This window comes from Protobothrops mucrosquamatus, unplaced genomic scaffold, assembly GCF_001527695.2.
Source record: "Protobothrops mucrosquamatus isolate PMUCROS unplaced genomic scaffold, P.Mucros_1.0 scaffold_263, whole genome shotgun sequence".
Taxonomy (NCBI): Eukaryota; Metazoa; Chordata; class Lepidosauria; order Squamata; family Viperidae; genus Protobothrops; species Protobothrops mucrosquamatus.
Window position 1 is genome coordinate 490,725 of NW_015386339.1, and position 19,424 is coordinate 510,148.

General features: G+C 33.4%; 1 protein-coding gene across 1 annotated transcript in view; it reads right to left on the reverse strand.

Moving 5' to 3' along the window:
* Positions 1-19,424, reverse strand: part of LOC107302472 (plasma membrane calcium-transporting ATPase 2) — a 136,311-nt gene that overhangs the window by 77,815 nt on the left and 39,072 nt on the right. The window contains exons 2-5 of the mRNA XM_029287234.1: positions 11,682-11,785; positions 10,438-10,695; positions 8,061-8,186; positions 2,441-2,563 (exon numbers count right to left, since the gene is read on the reverse strand). Coding sequence (XP_029143067.1) covers positions 2,441-2,563; positions 8,061-8,186; positions 10,438-10,695; positions 11,682-11,785 — 611 coding nt within the window. The remainder of the gene's footprint in view (positions 1-2,440; positions 2,564-8,060; positions 8,187-10,437; positions 10,696-11,681; positions 11,786-19,424) is intronic.

Sequence of the window (19,424 nt, forward strand, 5' to 3'; positions counted from 1 at the left end):
GAGGAGAGTCCCACTAAAAGCTTAATTTTGTTCCTATGGCACAGTATGTTTCTTATTCTCTCTGGAAGCTGATGCCCATCTTCCTATATCATATTTGCATGATGATTTTTGCAAAATGTTAATGAGGAAGAAAGACATACACTACAGGAAATTGAAAAACAAGCACAGACTTTTGGAAAACTTCAAGCATACATACAATGAATGTATAATGTTCTTAGAGAACAAGGACATAAACTAATGAGCAGGTATATCAACTCCCATTTTCACAAGTTCATGCTGGAAGCATACCAATGTCCTATTTAGAGAAATAATGTATGGACCAAAGTACTTGCAGGACAACAGCTATTGAACCTGCAGTCATTCGTGGCAATGAATGTTAAAAACTTGTTAAATGTTTTGTTTGACATGTAATAATGTCTTATGAAAGCTATATGAACAATGTGAATCCTAGTTTTTACTTTTTCTTCAGCTGACAGATTAACCTGGCAAGTTATTATTTAAAATAGGACAAGGGAGAACTATGCTTAAAAGATAATAGTTTGTGAGAAATAAAAAGGATCTTCCCATAGCAAAACAGGCATAAACTGCAGATATTGGCAAACTAAGGCAAATGAGATTGCTTGGTTCTTTATATAGTTCTATTTTTATCTATTTCTATTTACAATGCCTTAGTCTTAGTCACTCACCCATACTTTTTGAGAAAATTACTTTCCAACTCATGCTAGTGTTGTATCCTGACATTATTCTTAGCAAGAAATGATAAAACTGATAACAATTTTATGATTTTCTGTTTTGTGGGAACTGTTCTTCATTAGTATTTATTCTCAGTTAAAACATAGGAAGTCTGGAATATATTGTCTTAAGTTCAAACGAAATTAGTAAGAAATTATTGGTGAAATCTGGCCACTGCTTACAGTAGTATCTGCTTACAGTTAGGTCTGAAGAGAAGCATTTTTCTCCCACTTGTCACCACAGAATTTGGATATCTATTATTTTTCATATATAATTTTATTATATATATTTTAAATAAGTTTAAAGATTTATAAATTGCCATAGATGTACACATAGTGTACTATAACTGTTGCTTTTAAAATAATTTTATCCTCCTTTATGTGTAAGGAAGCTACTTTATTTCCTTGGGAAGAAGATCCAGCAATCTCAAAAGTGTTTCTGAACAGAAATACTAGAGCTGGGATTCAATGTGAAATAGTGAACAAAAAAATATATGTTTATAGATGATATAACCATAGGGTCATTATAGTTCAAGTGTATTAAAGACTGTCTGTAATAGGCACAGAATAGACTTTTATGAAAGAAGAATGAGTTTCTCAATAATATAGTTATTAATCAACTAGTGATACATGAATTGATAAAGAAGAAAAATATTTAAATGAGAAATTCACCGGATATTTGTAAAGATCATTAGCTAAATCTCAAAGAGTAGTGTAAATTACTATTTTATTCAAAACTTACAGTAGTTTAAAGAGACTGGGAAGAAAAATAATAATAATCCCAGAAGAAAGCAATGGTGAACTCCTTTAGTATTGTTGCCAAGGAAACGGCATGGTTGTGTCCACATAGTCAACTCAGGGACAGCTTTATTTTTAGGGTAAAAAGATTTGGCTTTCTGGGCTGAAGATTAAAGTGATTGTCACATAACTTCCCATGGAACAGAATCAGCTTTTTTTTCCAAGAAACATTCCATGTGGGAAACATTCTTAGCTTGTCTGTAGATATTTTATTAGGTCTAAATATTCATTTCCATGGATAGAAGCATTTTCCATTCATAGAAATAGAGTCATATAATCATTTATCCATGAAGAGATTCTTCTTTTCATGGAACTGAATATTTGAATCCAACTCTGTTTTTGCAAACTTAAACTAATTCATGTTAGCTATGAAACACATAAGTCAGGCAGGATTCTTAATCTCTATGCTCCTGGCAAGCAGATGAAACCCCTAAAATAAAAATCATGAGCAATAAAACATGATAAAACTTTAAATAAGTATGGTTTTAAATTAAAATGTTAAATATACTTCAATTTATGTTTCATATTTTGATATTACAATTCAATTTCTCCAGATGAAAGAATTATTATAGTTAAAATTTATTTTTAATTGAAACAATGAACTTATCATTCTTTGTACAACTTCAATTTATAATGAATTTGGGATATATTGATACAGAATGAGTCTTGCAAAGAAGTATAGGTAATTTAAGATCACATTCCCTTCTCACATTTTTAACCATCCATACTAAATATTCAAAACATCCAGTGCGCACACAATTCAGGCAACTCACAGCCTTTATAAATCAGGACTGGATTCACTGGACTAAATTACACTAACATAAATTCAAGTATTCCTATATAATAAATTTGAATATCAAGCCTGTTATAAATACAGACATTATTTGAAAATATTTTAGGTGAATTTGTACCTTTTTTATCTTTTTTCTCCTCTTCCTCTCCAGCACCTAGTAGAGTAAAGATGATGCCTGTTTGAGAATTAACTCCCACTGCAGTAACCACCATTCTTCCTGAGCCTTCCATAACATGGGTACCTAAAAAGATATTTAAAACACAGATTTTAGTAATCAGTACATTAAAGCTATTCGCTTATGATAAAGATTCAGTGGTGTTTCTGGTACTCTCTGAGCTTGGTTGTTTTCTTGTAGACGTTTCATTCCCAAATTAGGTAACATCACCAGTGCTACTAATCAGAATCAGAATAAGCTGGAAGGGACCTTGGAGGTCTTCTAGTCCATCCCACTGCTCAAGCAGGAGTCCCTATGTCATTTCAGACAAGTGGCTGTCCAGTCTCTTCTTAAAAACTCAAGTGATGAAGCACCCACAAAATCTGAAGGCAAGCTGTTCCACTGGTTAATTGTCCTCACTGTTAGGAAGTTTATCCTTAATTCCAGGTTGCTTTTCTATTTGGTCAGTTTCCATCTGCTGTTTCTTGTCTTGTCTTCTGGTGCTTTGGAAAATAAGTGGACCCCCTCCTCGTGGCAGCCTCTCAAATACTATCTTTGTACAAGTTTGGTCATGAAACATCTGCAAGAAAACAACCAAGCTCAGAGAGCAACAGGAACCTACAGTCTAATCCTGAGCTACAGATATTTTCTTGTATTGATAAAGTTACTGTTTAGACATGCTGAACATTCCACTTCTGAGAACAAAAGACACAGCTAACACACAGCTAACATCTCACAGAAAACATCGAGTATCTTTGTTTATTGCATTTTAATAATGAGACTAATGACACAATTGCTATATGAAATTAAGTATTAAAATCATAGGGAATTTCTACTATGCAAGCCTTGTTCATTTTTAGTTGAGTAAAAGGCAACATGACAGAATTACAAATGAAAAAGATTTCCCTTAGATACTAAAAGTTAGAGTCATTCAACATAAAGAAATGGGAGAATTTCTTCTCACAGCACATATGGAATTCACAACCAGACATATTACAGTTCAGCACTCTAGACACATTCATGGAGGATACTGCTACCAATAGTTTCTGGACATCCTAAAAATATTTCCTTCCAGGATAAAGAAAACACACTTTTGAAGAAAAATTGCATACTGCGATTAAATTCATACTTACTTATAGGTTTCCCTTGGAGAACTTTTGGTTATTGTAAGAACAGAATGCTAAAGCGGATAGGTCATTGATCTGAATTAATTTTTGTCTTTTGTTATTCAATTATGTTATTTTCATATATTGCTTTGGAATAAAGCCTTAAGTACTCATAATGGTGTAATAATTACTTCCATATCCAGAAGTACCTGTCACCGAACTCCTCTGGGCTGGATCTAGAACAATGTACTGCTTTCTACTGAACACACAAAACCAGGTGTGTTGGAGGAAACGGTGCTAATAAAATCTTTCCATATTTGCAGGTAAGCAGAAAGCCAACCCATGCTATACTGACTGAGCGGGAATAAAGACAGAAATCTCATTTCTCATAAGCAGATTAGTCATGGCTGAGTGTGTGGGAAAAGATCACCAACTGTGATCCATTTCCTGACATAGCCGAGCAAAGCCCCAACAATTTTGGAACTGCTGATTAAGAATGCCCTGGTCAACCTGAAGATAAGACCAAATACTTATCTTTGATTCTGAGTTAATTTCAAAGGGGCTGACATGAAGGAATTTTTAGTTTCTGCTTATTGTATACCAATTATTAATTTTCACATAAGCACAAGCAATGATTTTTTTTATTCTCCCTCCTATAGTAAAAATCCAGGGCTAATTCACCCTTTCTCTGTGTGTGAGTCAAGAGGTCACAGCAATTCCTGATTTTGTCCTGTGACAAATACACACTGGGATATAAAACTAGTAGACAAATAAATACCAATTTCTGCACATTTTATTTAAATGAGTCCAAAAAAGAATAGAAAACCATAATTTTTAGAATTAACTTGCTAGAATAATAGGGTAGAAAAGTATTTATGCAGGAAAGAATAAGCATTTTTACAACACAAAGCAGTCTCCTGCTTTATATATACATAGTAAGACAAGAAAAACTCATAACCAACAGAGTGAAATTGTTACATAAATTAAACCAATCATGCCTAGAAGTGAGGACAAATATAAGCAAGTGTTATCTTAAGTGTTCAGTGAATCCAAAATATTTCCTAGGTTTGAAGCCTGCTGTAATGCTTCTGTTTAGCAAGAATCCAATACTGGAGCACTTTCTGCTGAAGAATCAAATGTGAATTTTAGTTGTTTTTTTCTCCAGGCAGTGACTGACCTGATTCCTTAATATAGCTGCATTTTTATTCATTTTTTAAAATAAAATTAATAAAGCATGATGTCCACCAGTGCCTTCTTTACTTCTGAACAAACACAGGTTTCTTTTTTCTTTCTTTTTTCCTAAATTTTTCTGAATCTTTGTATTTAGATGCAGAAAGTTAGAGAGATAGATAAACTCAGGTAAAACATCGACATTTGTCTGATAATTCATGTTTTGGAGCATTCTTCTTCTTTCCTGTAAAACAGTCCTGAGAAGGAGTAAATTGCAAGGAAGAAGCAGGACATTTTCCACTCTAAGAGAAGTTCCTTTTTGCCATCCAGGAACATGTAATATCCTTTTTGCATCAGAACTATTGCCTATTTTTCATGTCTATCACAGATTTTCACACGTCCTTGGCAAAATGCTTTTCTCTTATATTGGAAATAACAGCAATAAATGGCATAATCCCATAAGAGAATAGATGCTATTTGGAACTACAGGCACCACTGGTATTGAAAAGACTCACGAGATCCATGAACTCACATATCACTTTCACTTATTTGCTTACACATTCCACTTTTGCAGATGTGGAAGCAGTATCCAGAAAGAAGTTAGGACAGATATTATACTGAGTCTGCTACAGTGTGTTGTGACTGATTAAATGTAGGGTTTCTGTGCTTGGACTTATGGCTCCCGCTGTGCTTTCTGCACTGTGCTTTGAGCTTTCATGAAGAAAGCTTGTACTGATTGCTTAGTTTGCCATCCTGGAAAATACAAGGGCAAATTTATACGTATACTTTGGTTAATATAAGCAATTTGGTTTCTTAAATGTCTGGATGATGCATGCATATCATAGCATCATTAACATATAATCTACACAACATCTTTGCAACATCACACATAGATTCTATAATGAATATGCGATCATAAGTTTTTTTTTAAAAAAAAACTTATTACTGCACTGATTAGCAATGGCAGTTCCGGTTGCCCTTGTTAAGCAAGGACCTACAACTTGCAATCTCCACATTGATTTTTTGTTTGTTGAAGTCAGTGGGGAAGGTGCCAAATGGCAATCATGTGATTGTAGGGAAAATTCAGTAGCACTTATTCATTGCCACTTATTCAGCACCATTGCAAGTTCAAACAGTTGCTGAATGAGTGGTCCTTAAATGAGGACACCTGTAGTTCCATTAATTCATAAAGAAGAAATTAATCATATACCGGTAATTAGATCAATATGAACTAAAGTTATGGCGGAATTGTATCTTATGCAGACAGCAGAGGTTTTGAATTCCCTTTCTACTGATAACTTATTGCTATTCATTAAGTATACACCCAAATGCACTTGAATTCTGATATGCTGTAAGAAATTCATTTTAAAAAGACAAATACCAAAAGAATTATTGGCAAGAATGTGAAACTGGAGAAAAGAGAGGGAAATATCCTACTTAACAGATGTTGAAAAAGAGCAGATGCAATAAATATTTTTTCTTTAAAAAATCTTATAAAGACAAAAGTGGATGATTTTGGACAATTTATTCTTACATCTTATTTGCCTCTCCCAATATATAAAATATAAACAAACTGGCCTTTATAAGGATATGAATGATATAAAACTTACAGAACTTTTACAAATAATATAAATATAATTATTTCATTTCTGGGTAGTATTACTTTATGAAACAGAGGGATAAATTAACAATTGAAAAGGCATTTTAACAGGATATGTTTTGTTGTAATAATTTTAAATATAAGAAGGATAGTGTCAGCTCTAATTGTTTTGGCCCACTGAATGAATCAAGCAGTTGTGCACTCTGGGCCCTATTCCATCAAATCAGTGCCATCTTATAGAATCTGTCCTCTGAAATGATATTGCCCTCCCCCAAAGATTTGTGAGACTGCCACCGTTATGACATTCCTCAAAACCTTTTGTGTTTTTTTTTTGCTTCTCCCAAGCTGGTTATGGAAGCCTTTTTACTTTAGCTTAGGTTTCTTCTAATGGTTGGTGGTGTTCTCTTTTATATGTGTGGTTTCATTTCTTTTAATTGCAATCTTCCCGGAGCCACTAATGAATTGGGCAGCCTCAACACTGAAATAAATAAATAAATTTAGGATAGATATTATTCTCTCTCCCCCACTTATCCCCTGAACTCTCTATACATGCATACATATTTTACTATATATTTTTGATGTTTAGGCAAGCATTTTGTTACAGTATGCACAATTTGACTAATATTACATAAAAAATAAATTGAATTACTCTGGATAGTTTTGGTTTTTAAAAAGTGGGTTTATATAAGTCAGCTGAAACATCATTTTAAGACAAAATCTAGTGCCAACAAATATATACATATGTAATTTTCTACTAACAATTGACCTGATTGACCATTGTATTGTTGTGTAACTATTCTTAGCAAAGATTAAATAAAACCTTGCTTTTCATCTCCATGCATGAGTCAGAAGTAGCTAATATTATGCAGCAGCTACACAAAGAATTTTATCTACCCTATTTTCCGCCAAGAAACAGATAACAGTATGAAACAGAAAATAGGAAATGTTTATGCCCTCGATATCACCAAAATATAGCTAGAATAAACAATTCATGCTGTCTGATCAATACACTATAAAAAAGAAAAGTCCTTCTACCTTTTATCAAGTCTTTAGTGGGAGATACCAATGGATTTTCAACAGCTCATCAGATTTCCTTTCTCCCTAGCCTTTGTGAACAGAACTCAGTGTTAGGTTCCTGAGAGGTTCCCCTAAAGAAGATATTCTTTGACCAGCTGGTAGAAGGTTACATTTTGTTGTTGCTGTTATTCAATCTTTCCATTGCTTCTGGCTCTTTGTGAGCCACTAAACATCAGTCCTCCACAACTGTCTATTATGTATCCCAAACATTTATGCTTTAGCTGTGCTATTATTGCTTCCACTGAGCGGTCTGTTTTTATTTCATCTAGTATTGAATTATTTGTTCTTGTATAGTACGGTCAGTTCTCATATAGCACAATGATTCCATTGTTAGAAACCCTCATGTTATACAAAATTATACAATATGAATAATAGTTTTATGGAAAAAAATAAGTTGGGCCAGACCACTCAAGAATGAATACTCATCTGTAACCAAAACATGACTAAACACACTAAATGATCCTGTATTTAATACAGTTCAGTAATTAGTACAAAACTACCCACTTTCATATATTTTTTCTGATTGAAGAATACATGGATAATGAATTTCAAGAAGGAGGGGGGAAAAAACAGAAAACAAAGGATTCCATATCTGTGATTATCAAAGGTTTATTTAATGTAGAAAACATACCTGAAAGCAGCATTGGATCTTTGTCAACGGATTTGCGGACTTGATCTGATTCTCCAGTTAAAGAGCTTTCATCAATCTTAAGATCATTTCCTTGAATAAACACTCCATCAGCAGGTAGTAGGTCACCTATCAGTAAAATCATTAAGAGAAAATCTAATTTGAAAAAAGTGTATTTATTTTGCAATGTATACAACCACATATCATATATGTAATGTATGAAACTTCCTTATTCTAGATTTCCATAATTAAGATATGAATCTTCAAATAACTGAAATCAAAATAAAAATATACTCTTTCTGTAGATGAACTTTTAGTAATTTATCAAACTACTACTACCTGGTAAGTCTATTATTACTCACTCTCTTTTTCTCTTTTGTCGCTAACTATCAGCTCATCAGATTTAATAACTATGCTAAACATCCACATATACAGTAGAGCATATTTTGGCATATGACAAGCAGATTTTAGAACTGGTCATTCTATCCCTTCACCATGGCATCATACTGCAACTTCGGGCTGAAAACATCCATATAATCCAAACAGGCTTTGCATTTATATACTGCATTCACTGACTAATGATTTGCATTTGTCTTATCTCCAAAAGAAGATTTGGGTGATAAACTTAAAAATACTTCTGTAGACAGACAAGTACTGTTGTGTATGCATAACCTTTATGACAATTCTAAAATAAATGTTTTTTGCAGCCATTACTCTAAAGAGAATACAAGCCAATCAGGAATGAGAAAAGGGTGATTTTGGTCCCCTTGTTTAATTGTATATTAACTTTCTTTTGGCCAAAATAACTAAATTACCACATCAGCATCTGAAATTAGCCAATATTCCAGTCCTACTGTGTACAGAAAATGTAATGCTTCTGTCACAAACTTCAATTGGACTTAAACAAACCCTAAGTACCTTAGCCAATTACTGTTCTGTGAAAGTACTAGAAATCAACTATTCAAAAACTAAGATCCCAATTTTTGCCAAGCGACATGCAGTGCATACAAGGAGGTTAAAAAGCCAGATTATACAGCAGGGGAATTTTTCAAAAGCTTAGGCATGGTGTTCCATTGTTTTACTAAATGTAGTGCACGTAAAAATTATGTTATCCAAAATGCACAAAAAGCAGTCATTTCATAGCACATCCAAGCAGTACTAAAGCTTTATTAACCCAAAGGACAACTACAATTATTGTTTGGTGCACAGTTGGGTCCTTACTTTTGCTCTACTAAAAAGAGTTTAATCCAAATTTTTAAAGATTATATTCTAAATGGCCCCAATGTCCCTAGTGTAGTATTTAAAATGAGAAAGATTTCACCAAAGTTGAAACATGCACATAGATTTGCATTATTTCATACTGTTCTTTTTAGAATGTCTGAATTCTTTTCTTATTGAGAACAATTCTAAATTAATATGAAACAGCACAATTCTGCAAAAAAAAATACCATTTCTATAGATAAAGATAAAAATTTATAGATACGTATAACTTTTGTAAACTAAATCTGATATTTCAAATTATAAATTGATAAAGGCAGATAGAAATATCTAGATATACCTTTTGTAAACTATTACCATTATAATTGCTCCATATGTTTTAGATAGTTTTTCCCAACTTGGCTGCTTGACTTTATCTTTGAGATGTCATCTCAAATTTCCTTAATAAGCAATTAAGGGATTAAAATATCAGGTTGCATTCTCCAGACACAGTACAATTCCACTGACTTTAACAATGTGCTGGACCACAGTTGAATTTTGATTCATGTCATGGATGAAAATAATGTTGATTGTGCTCATCTTGCAGGAAGCCAATCCAAATATATAGAAAAGATTAATCATGCCATTCATTTCATTGAGACAGATAGAAACTGTGTTCTTGATATTGGGATGTGCATTATTCTCATCAGAAATATACTCAATTTCTTCATTAAGAATAGATGCTTACCACAAAATTTAAAGCTACGAAGCAATATTGCTCTTTTTTGTCTTGATTAAGGCTCTTCCTTTGCATTCCTACCTATTCTTTCTCAAACTATACTTCAGTTGATTTTCACTAGCTGTTTTCCCAATAACACTATTGATCCTCAATTACATGGTACCAACCAGTGATTTTACCTATCAACTTAAGCTAGTTCTTTGATTACTAAATATAATATTATGTTATTCCTCACAGATGAATTTAAATTGTTAATAACACTGGAACATTTTTTTCAGATAATTGATTGTATGTTATATTACTTTTTTTTCCTGTGTATTATAAGGAATCAGCCTTAATTGTTCAGTTTATTAGCTACTATTTTCTTGCTACTATTTAATGGGTTATAAAGAACTCCTAGGGATTCAGACACAAATTTTCTAGAAAGTATACAAAAAAACATACCATATTTGACTTGTGCAATGTCACCAACTACAATCTCTGCAACTGGAATCTGAATTACTTGTGCATCTCGGACTACAGTAAACTTTTGTTCTTGCTCAATACGACTTTGAAGTCCACGGAACTGCTTCTCTTTGCTCCAGTCATTAAAGGCTGTAACCAGCACCACACATATAACAGAGAGCAGAATGGCAGCTCCTTCAATCCAACCAGCTTCTGCCTCACCTTCCTCTTCAGCTCCTCCTGCGGCAGTAGCACACTCTGAACAACAGAAAAAAAAAACCAGGACATTATTTGAAAATTATGAAAACTGTTGTTTAGAATTTAAATTTTTAATATCGTAGCTTCTGATAAAATAACATCACATATTACGGTTAACAATATGGGATCTAAGTATTTTACAGCAAATAGGAAAGCACAGCTACTTTTCTTCAAATGGGTTATTAAATAATCTAATTATTAGAAATATCAACTTTCATCAGATACATTTTAATATGCAACACAGTAGGATTTGAGAGCCAGTTTGGTGTAGTACTTAAAGCGTCAGTCTAGAAATTAGAAAACTGTTAGTTCTAGTGCCATTTTAGGCACAAAACCACTTTAGGCACTAGTCATTCTCTCTCAGCCCTAGGAAGAAAGCAAGAGCAAATCATTTCTGAAAATCTTGCCTAGAAAACTGCAGGGACTACCCCAGGCCATTGTCAAGAGTCAACACTGCCCAAAGGTACCAAAATAATACACTATCTGAAATTTGTTGTACAAGAGGGGAGGGGCTGGGATTCCGAGACAGAGAACCTTGGATACTTTATCCCAGCAACTGTTGAACTGCCCTTATATCTTAAAGTTGGAGGTCTGACATCATTGGAGACAAGTAAAGAGCAGATCAAAGAGTATTCCCTGGCATTGCTGGGAGAAGTTATGAGTAAACAAGATCCTAATTATCAATGCCACTGACTCATATCCACAGATCGGCCAGGAATGGAGGAAATAAGAACTAAACGTGATGACTCTACTTTGCTGATGGTATCCAAGATAGGACAGAGAGAGAAAAAATCCAAGCAGGGTTAATTTTACTGAGGTTCCACCCATATATTATTCTTTTTTTAGTTCTTTCAAAAAGCATAACGTGTACATGTAAAATAACAAGAGTAAAGGCCAATATAAAACTAGATTTCAATATAATGTTTCTTAGAGGCAATGAAAAATAACGATCTTTGGATTAAGGTGGACATTTCTTTTAAAATTACCATAACCTCTTGATTCCTTCAAAGGAGTATCTAGTGGGAGTACAGGATTCAGTGAGTGGGAAGTCTGCACTGAAATCAAAGTGATCTTTGTTTGATCATATTGCCTTGTTAGAGGAATGGTAAGAACTTAGCCTTGTTCACTTGTTAACTCTTTTATTCTGAACTTATACATTTTACCATTGTTTTTTTAACTGTTTTTAACTGTGCTTTTTAGTCATGTTTTTATATTATTTTATTTATGTTGTTTGCAAGCTGCTCAGAGTCAGTTAGGTGAGATGGGCAGTGTAGAAATTATATAAAACAAACAAACAAACAAACTCATGATTTCCCATCTCCTATCTCTAGCAATTGTAAAAAGATCCTGTATGGATGTGCTATTTATTCAATTAGTGTAAGAATTACATTTTATTTTATAGAAAAAGAAGAATTAATCTTTTAGATCTCTCTGCTGCCAATCCCAACAGTTAATGCTAATCTTTTCATGAGGAACATTATTTTTTCCTACTATTCTTCCATTTGCAGAAAATGTATCCAGCATCAAGAGAAAGGACAGCTGTTATACAACTCTAGTTTTCATTGCCTGCGAAGAAGAGATTCACTTGTTGAAATTTTAGAAAGGTGGAAGGATGAATTTGCTGCTTCACCTTGGGCAGAAAAATGTTCTGAGCTAGATCTGGCCATCCAGTGTTGTGAATGTATGTAAGATTTCAATTGATTCTTCACTGCTCACTATAAAAAGCTGGGTTTTTTTCAACCTTATTTGTAATCCAGGACCTAAGTATCTTAAAGATCATTGACTTCCAATGATTCGCCATCTACATCTGGAACAAAGGGCTTGGTCTCAGTCTCTCAGGATTCTACCATCAAACATCACAGGATTGGGTCTTGACCTGCTTCTCTACAGTAGCACATTCCTGAAACCAGAATAGTCCTGTCCTTGCTATGTTGCTTGGAAGCTATTAAGATCTTACCTTTCTGAAGGTCCTTTCAGAGATGATTTTTGTACCACTGAGAAGATATTGTGTATTGGCTGCCGCTGATTGTATTGGTGTTGCCTTACTGTATTTTTATTTAATTTTAACCTTTTCAATTTAGGAAGTGTATATATGTGTTGCTGTTTGGATTCTTCCTCTCATTTTAGTATAGTATTTTAAAAGTGTTGGCTCAGTTTAGTCTATATTTACATTATCACTTTATTTACTTACTTTATTCTGCAGTAAGAATTGGGATTCAAAAGTGGATTAATATTATATAGAACTCAAAGACACACTTTGTACTCAGAACTTAACTCTGCTGACCTCAAATTACTTTTAAATCCATGGGAACTACTTATGAAGTTCTGATTTTATTCAAGAACCATTTGTTCCTAATATTTTTTCAAGTTTTCTTCCAAAGTCTGTCCCTATAATATGTTGGAAAATTCTTGGCCAAACTGCAATTCAAGGAGAATGCTTGAATAAAGGTAGGAGTAGCTATGAGGAGTGATGCACCTATCTTCCCAGCATCAAATGACTTTCCTTGCTCTGATCCCTTGGCTTTCCCTATAGTGAAGATCAGTAAACTTTTCAGGCAACAGGTGCAATATCCCAAGCAAAAAATAATGATAATACTGTAATAACCCACATACATATTTTAAAAAAAAACATTTGAAATAAAATATAGAATAAAATAAAAGCAACCTCAAATTCCATAAGAAACAAAAGATTTCTAAGATAAATGCCTTATCCATACATATTCCATATGTATGTGGTGTGTATGGGTATGTGTGTGTACACATGTATACATATATGTTGCATGCTTATGGACAATGTTCATTAATATTAGTTACCTTTGTCTATATTTTGCTTTTCCATCAAGTCTTGCCTTCCTTATGCATCTATCAAAATGTATTTGTCACCTTAGGCTATAATAATCCCGTTTGCCTCTGATTGGAAATACTGCTGCAGCCATTTTCCTTACTCGTTTTTGGTTACATAAAAGGAGGGGGGTTTACCAGGTGCTTCGCTAGACAAAACAGACTTTCTGCTGTGGGAACCAAAGTCATTGGCTGCTCCCGGGACTGCAGGCTGGGCGTTTTGTGAAAATCCCGCCAAGAAGTTGCATTGGGGAACGTAGTAGCTTGCATAGCTTTGGGGGTGGGATTTTTTCACTTTGTATTTGGGATTGTTACGTGTGTATTCAGACTTGGTTTCACTTTTGACATGCCAATACTTTGTATCAATAAACATGTCCTTTGAGGAACTTGCAAGCCTCAGAGTTCTGCTTTATTTGTCTCTGTCTGTTGGAACCTTGACACTTTATATGCTCTGGGGAAAATCAGAAAGCTTTGACATAGCTCTGTTCTTCAGAAAGTCCAGCCCTAAGCTGACTGGTTGCAAAAGCTTGGTGATCTTATATCAGCTGCTCTTCAATTTTCCTCCTTGCCTGGTGGCAGAGTTAGCCATCTTAAGGGAGTCTGGACCTCAGCAAAAAAAAAAAAAAATCAATGGGGCTAGCTGATAATAAAGAATATTTTTATGTTTTATTGATTTTATGTAACTTCTTTGTTTGATTGTTGTGAGTTCTCCAGAGTCATTGAGAGTCACATGTCATACAAGTTTAATTATAATTATTTATATAAAACAATATAAAATTATTAACTCAAAAATATTTCAAGCATTTATTAGTTTAGAAATGAATAGAACACTTGGATCTTCTACCCTATTTGATAAGAGCATTTTTTATATATTAGACATAATCTTTTACAGACAAAGATACAAGTATTTTATTTTACCAATTTATAGTAGCGCAATTCCACAAATAGTTTTGGAAAACATTCACCAAGTACTTCTAAATAAAAATACATAGAAAATGATATCTGAAATGTATTGAATGATTTTCCAATACAGATATAAGCCTCATTATAGAATATCAATGCATTATATAAACGTACTACTCTATAGTATTTTACCTGTCAAATGACCAATTCAGTTATTATAAATTAAAGGATTATATGAGCAAAGATGCTGAGGCATGCCAAGAAACAACAGTGCTCAGTCTTCTGGTTTCCTATTATCGTTAATTAGGGATGTTTGGCCCAGAGATTACAAAGGAAATCATGAAGGAAATAATATTGACCTTTCAAGACATTCTAACACCACCTGAATATTAGTTATCACTGAGAAAAACAGTTAAACCAAGCCATTAAAATTTGAATTCCATAATCTAAAAAAGAGTGGAAAAAATGCCATTGCAGAAATGCTCTTAAATATCATATTTTCATTATTCTAGCTTGACAAAAGAACCCATAGCACATCCATAAGGAAACACAGAATATCATTGCAGTCCCTCACTTCAAACGTACTGGGGATCAATGCAGTTTGTGGGACTGCCGTGAACTCTGAAAAGTAGCAGTAACAGCATCAAAGGTAGACACACTCAATGAAGAGGGAAAACCAAGGTAACACTTCTACTAATTTTCCCTTTCAACACATATAAGAACTGAATGGAAATCCAGCTCAACGCCCCTCAGCTGGGCTCAAAGAAAGGTCAAAGTAAACTGCTGATCTTCTTTATTGGATGTATTCCACAAGAATAGCTATGTCATTGTGGAGGCACTACTCCTCCAATTTGCACAGTGATCAGAAACCGAGTACTCATCATTATCATGAGTTGCATAAAGGTAATCCTGGTTTGAGACTTCAGCAGACAAAAGGTTTCCGAACTTGAACAAGGAATTCATAGTGCAACATCAACCTAAGAGTAAGGTCCATTGAATGTTGTGGGAAACATTCCAACATATACTGTATATGGGGTTACAGGTAAGGAAATGGGCAGTTATTTGATCGTTTCCTTTCTTCCATAATAAAAACAGAAGGATCACATTAAGCAGATGATTTCAAGAAGAATATCTGCATCCCTCAACTAGTTAAAAACATAGATAATAAGAGGGAAATGATTAATACTTTTGCTTATCATTTCCATTAGCACCACTATATTTTTATTAACTATAAAAGAGAATTTCACACTAGAAAGAAATAAGATTTTGTTTGAAAATCTTAATTATTTCAGAATCTAAATAATCAACTATCTCAGATGGTCTGATAAAAATAAAATAGCATGGCTTCATCAATGTGTTGGGATAAATGATACCCTTCTATGTTTATTCATATATCTGACCTTAATATGTTGAGAGTATTGTCAATTGATTGAGCTGATCAACATTTACCTCTCAAAGATACATGATGTGATTCCCACCCTACCCCAAAGTTTATATTTATGCTTTTGTTGCAGGAGATTACATTTATGTTTGACCCACAAGTATTTGCATTAATACCTACAGGAACACCATTTAACAGGCATATGAAGATTCAGCAGAACAAGGAAACACTTGTGTCTTGCACATAATGACTAAGGCTTACTGGGCCATCTGCAAATGGGTGAGAGGGTTCATATTATCTACTAAAATAACTACTGCAGTTCTTTTTTCAAAATTGTATTGACATTAATTCAGGCATCAATGTGGGAACTGAAAAATACATGGACTAATATTTTATTTGCAATGCATTATGTTGTAAATTAAATTGATGTTAACAAGCAAATAACATCTCTCAGCCTACAGGACTTCTGAACATTTTCACTAAATAGCACTAAATTTCTAACTAAAATATCCATGTGTACAGAGTACTATTTAAAGGCTCTTTATTGGCTGCTAAATGGGTATAGTATAAATAAGTTATCTCTGATCTACCCATTACAATATATTTTCTATCTGTTATGGCTATGTGCACTTCAAAAATGTTTCAGAATAAGTGCATCATATCTCACATAAGCATTAGCCTAATTCCTTTCTGCCTTTTGTAAAGGAGGTTCTTTTTTCATGTTTCCATAGGAACCTGAAAAAATATGAGAATTAAGTTTAATGAACCAACCCCTTAAAACAGCATCACCTTTTTATCAGGTACTTCTAATTAAGAGCAAAAAAGCTAATAAATGGCTGAATATTTATGATGAATCATTTTTCAAAGCATGTTTTACATTGCTTTATATGTTAAATGCTACTTTACTCCAGACCAGATTAAAAAAAGAGTATGAAATTAAGGTTTACCCTTTCCAGTTCCAGTTCTTTGCTTTTCCTTGAAGACGTTTTCACTTCTCATTCAAGAAACCTCTTCAGTTCTGATTGAATGGTGGGGAATGGGAAGATTTATATTTCTTGCAGTCATCTAGTCATTAACATTCTTTCTGAGAGTCGTTGACACCACTTGGAGATTTATCTGTGCCCTCAGGGTCACCTGAATAATGCAAATAGGTATGGAACCTTTTTGGAACTGCTAAAAGGACTGTGTTTATAACAGTCCTTTCAGCAGCTCAAAAAATGTTCCACACCCAGTTGCACAGATAAACCTCCATGTGGCCTCAGTGATTTTCAGAAAGAATGCTAATGACCAGATGACTGCAATAAATATAAATATAAATATAAATCCTTCCATTCCCCACCATTCAGTCAGAACTGAAGAAGCAAGGAAGAGAAGCATACAGAATATGAGAAGGATTGAATATGACAGAGAAATAGGATGACAGATGGTCAGTGATTGATCAAATGCACATCTCAATGGAGTGTGCATTTATGAGGTTCTACATGCTTTCATATTATAGTGTGCCAATCTTGTAGCTGCCCTCGTTTAGGTGCATCATTTGATTTTCCCACTTCATTCAGTGTTAACTGTTCTTTCTCTCTCACAATAATCCCATTCAAACAATTCACTTTATAAATTCCACAGAGCATATAGGAGATCTTTTTATGTATATAAATCTAGCTAGCTAGCTATTTTAGCTAGCTATATCTGCAAAACTATTTTATTAAAACTTTTAAAAAATTGAACCTATAGGTTGTTTACAATGCAATTCCACAAACATCTACTAAGAAGGAAACCCAATCGAATTCATTTATTCCTATGTAAGTGGTTTATTCCCATAGGATATTTATTTAATAAAGTAGGACTTATTTCTGTGCAGGGATGGAGAAGATTGCATTATTATATTTGCAAACACAGTTCTTTCAGATTAAGCACAACATATTTAGCCTTCAATCTTGGATCTGTTCAGTCCAACTGAATGCAACAGAAGTTACTTCTCAGTAACTATGTTAGTTTACTAAACATAACTACTTTATTTATTTTTTCCCATTTTTAGCCATTTTTTGCTAATTTCAATTTGGAATAGGCGAAATGGAAATATTATTCCTAAAATGCCCAAATTTCAATGGAAAACAATGCAAACATTTTTAGTACCATGTATGTTTCCCAATATAAGCATTCTGAAAATATGCTGTCAAAATCTATCCAAATATTCATGAGGAAATGCTTTAAAATATTTTGAGTGGAATAATTTATTAATGAGTGTGGAAAAGGCACTAAAGTTCTAATACTAAAGTTATTTTTCCACATTTCCCAGAACGTGAACTGTCACACTTGTAAAATATTTTCTCATAGGAAACAGACATCATGCTCTATCATGAGAGCAAAGATGTTCAGGTTGATGGAACCCAACCAAAACATTTTCATAACACGTATTCAAAGCTTTCTTACTTCATAATTTGAGATTTAAAAAATAGGAGACCAGTACATTTGCAAATCCAGGGTCCTGCAATATACCGGACTGTCGCTGTTAACAAATGACTTGTCTTTTTTCCTGTCATTTCAATAATAAAACTTCCCTAAACTTAACAGTAACTTCTAACATTTTAATAATGGCAAAAAGTAATAAAATATAAATCTAGTCACCATGCCCATTATTATATATGATGTGGAAAAGGAGGAAGATCCTGAAGAAAATATTTTCTCAATCATCAGCTGAAGCATTCATTTCAGTGGGGGAAACCTAAAATTTTCCAGTATTTAAAAAAATCAGGCCAAAATATTTAGTCAAAATCCCACACTGAAATTGATTTTTAAATGAATCTAGCAAGTATTGTGCTGTATTTATTTTAGTTTTGCTTATTTCTCTACTCTTGTGTTTTTCTTCCTGGTCCTTCAGTAAATAACTTGACATGGGGTTATCTTAATATACCCATTTTAATACATGATTGCCTCACTGATATAGCTTTGCATAGAATTTTCCTTTCCACAATATATTTTGTACTACTATAAACAATTTGTATATATGATAATGGTTTTTATATAATAATAATATATGCATATATTTATAAACCATGATCATACATACAACAATATATCAATTAGTAGAACATTTTCAGTAAAATACACAATGCTGTCTATCAATCTAAAAGGAACACTGCAGATATTTATTTACAAATGTGCTTAATTCTCTTAAACCTCCTAACGCTATTCTTTTAGAAAGTCCCAGTAGGGGCTTAGTTGCCGAAATATTAATATATGACAATTTATCATTTTTTATTTATTTATCAAATTTACTAGCATTAAATTAAAATGCATTTGTAGAGATGTGATGTTATCCTTGTAATAAGTACATGTTCCTCTGAAACTTGGCTTACAAAAACAATGTCATAAATGTTGAGTTATCTTTTCATGGTTAAAACACAGTACAGAACTTGCCAAGCACAATAGAGGCCACAATGACCTGTCCAGGAAACAATGCCACATTCTTTTTTATGTACCTCAAGACATTGCACCTTTGGATATGAAATACAAACCAAGTGCAGTACAAAGAAACTTGAAAAGATCCTGATCCTTTCCATATCACAGAGCACCATGGCTCTGTGATATGCATTGGTTGCCAGAT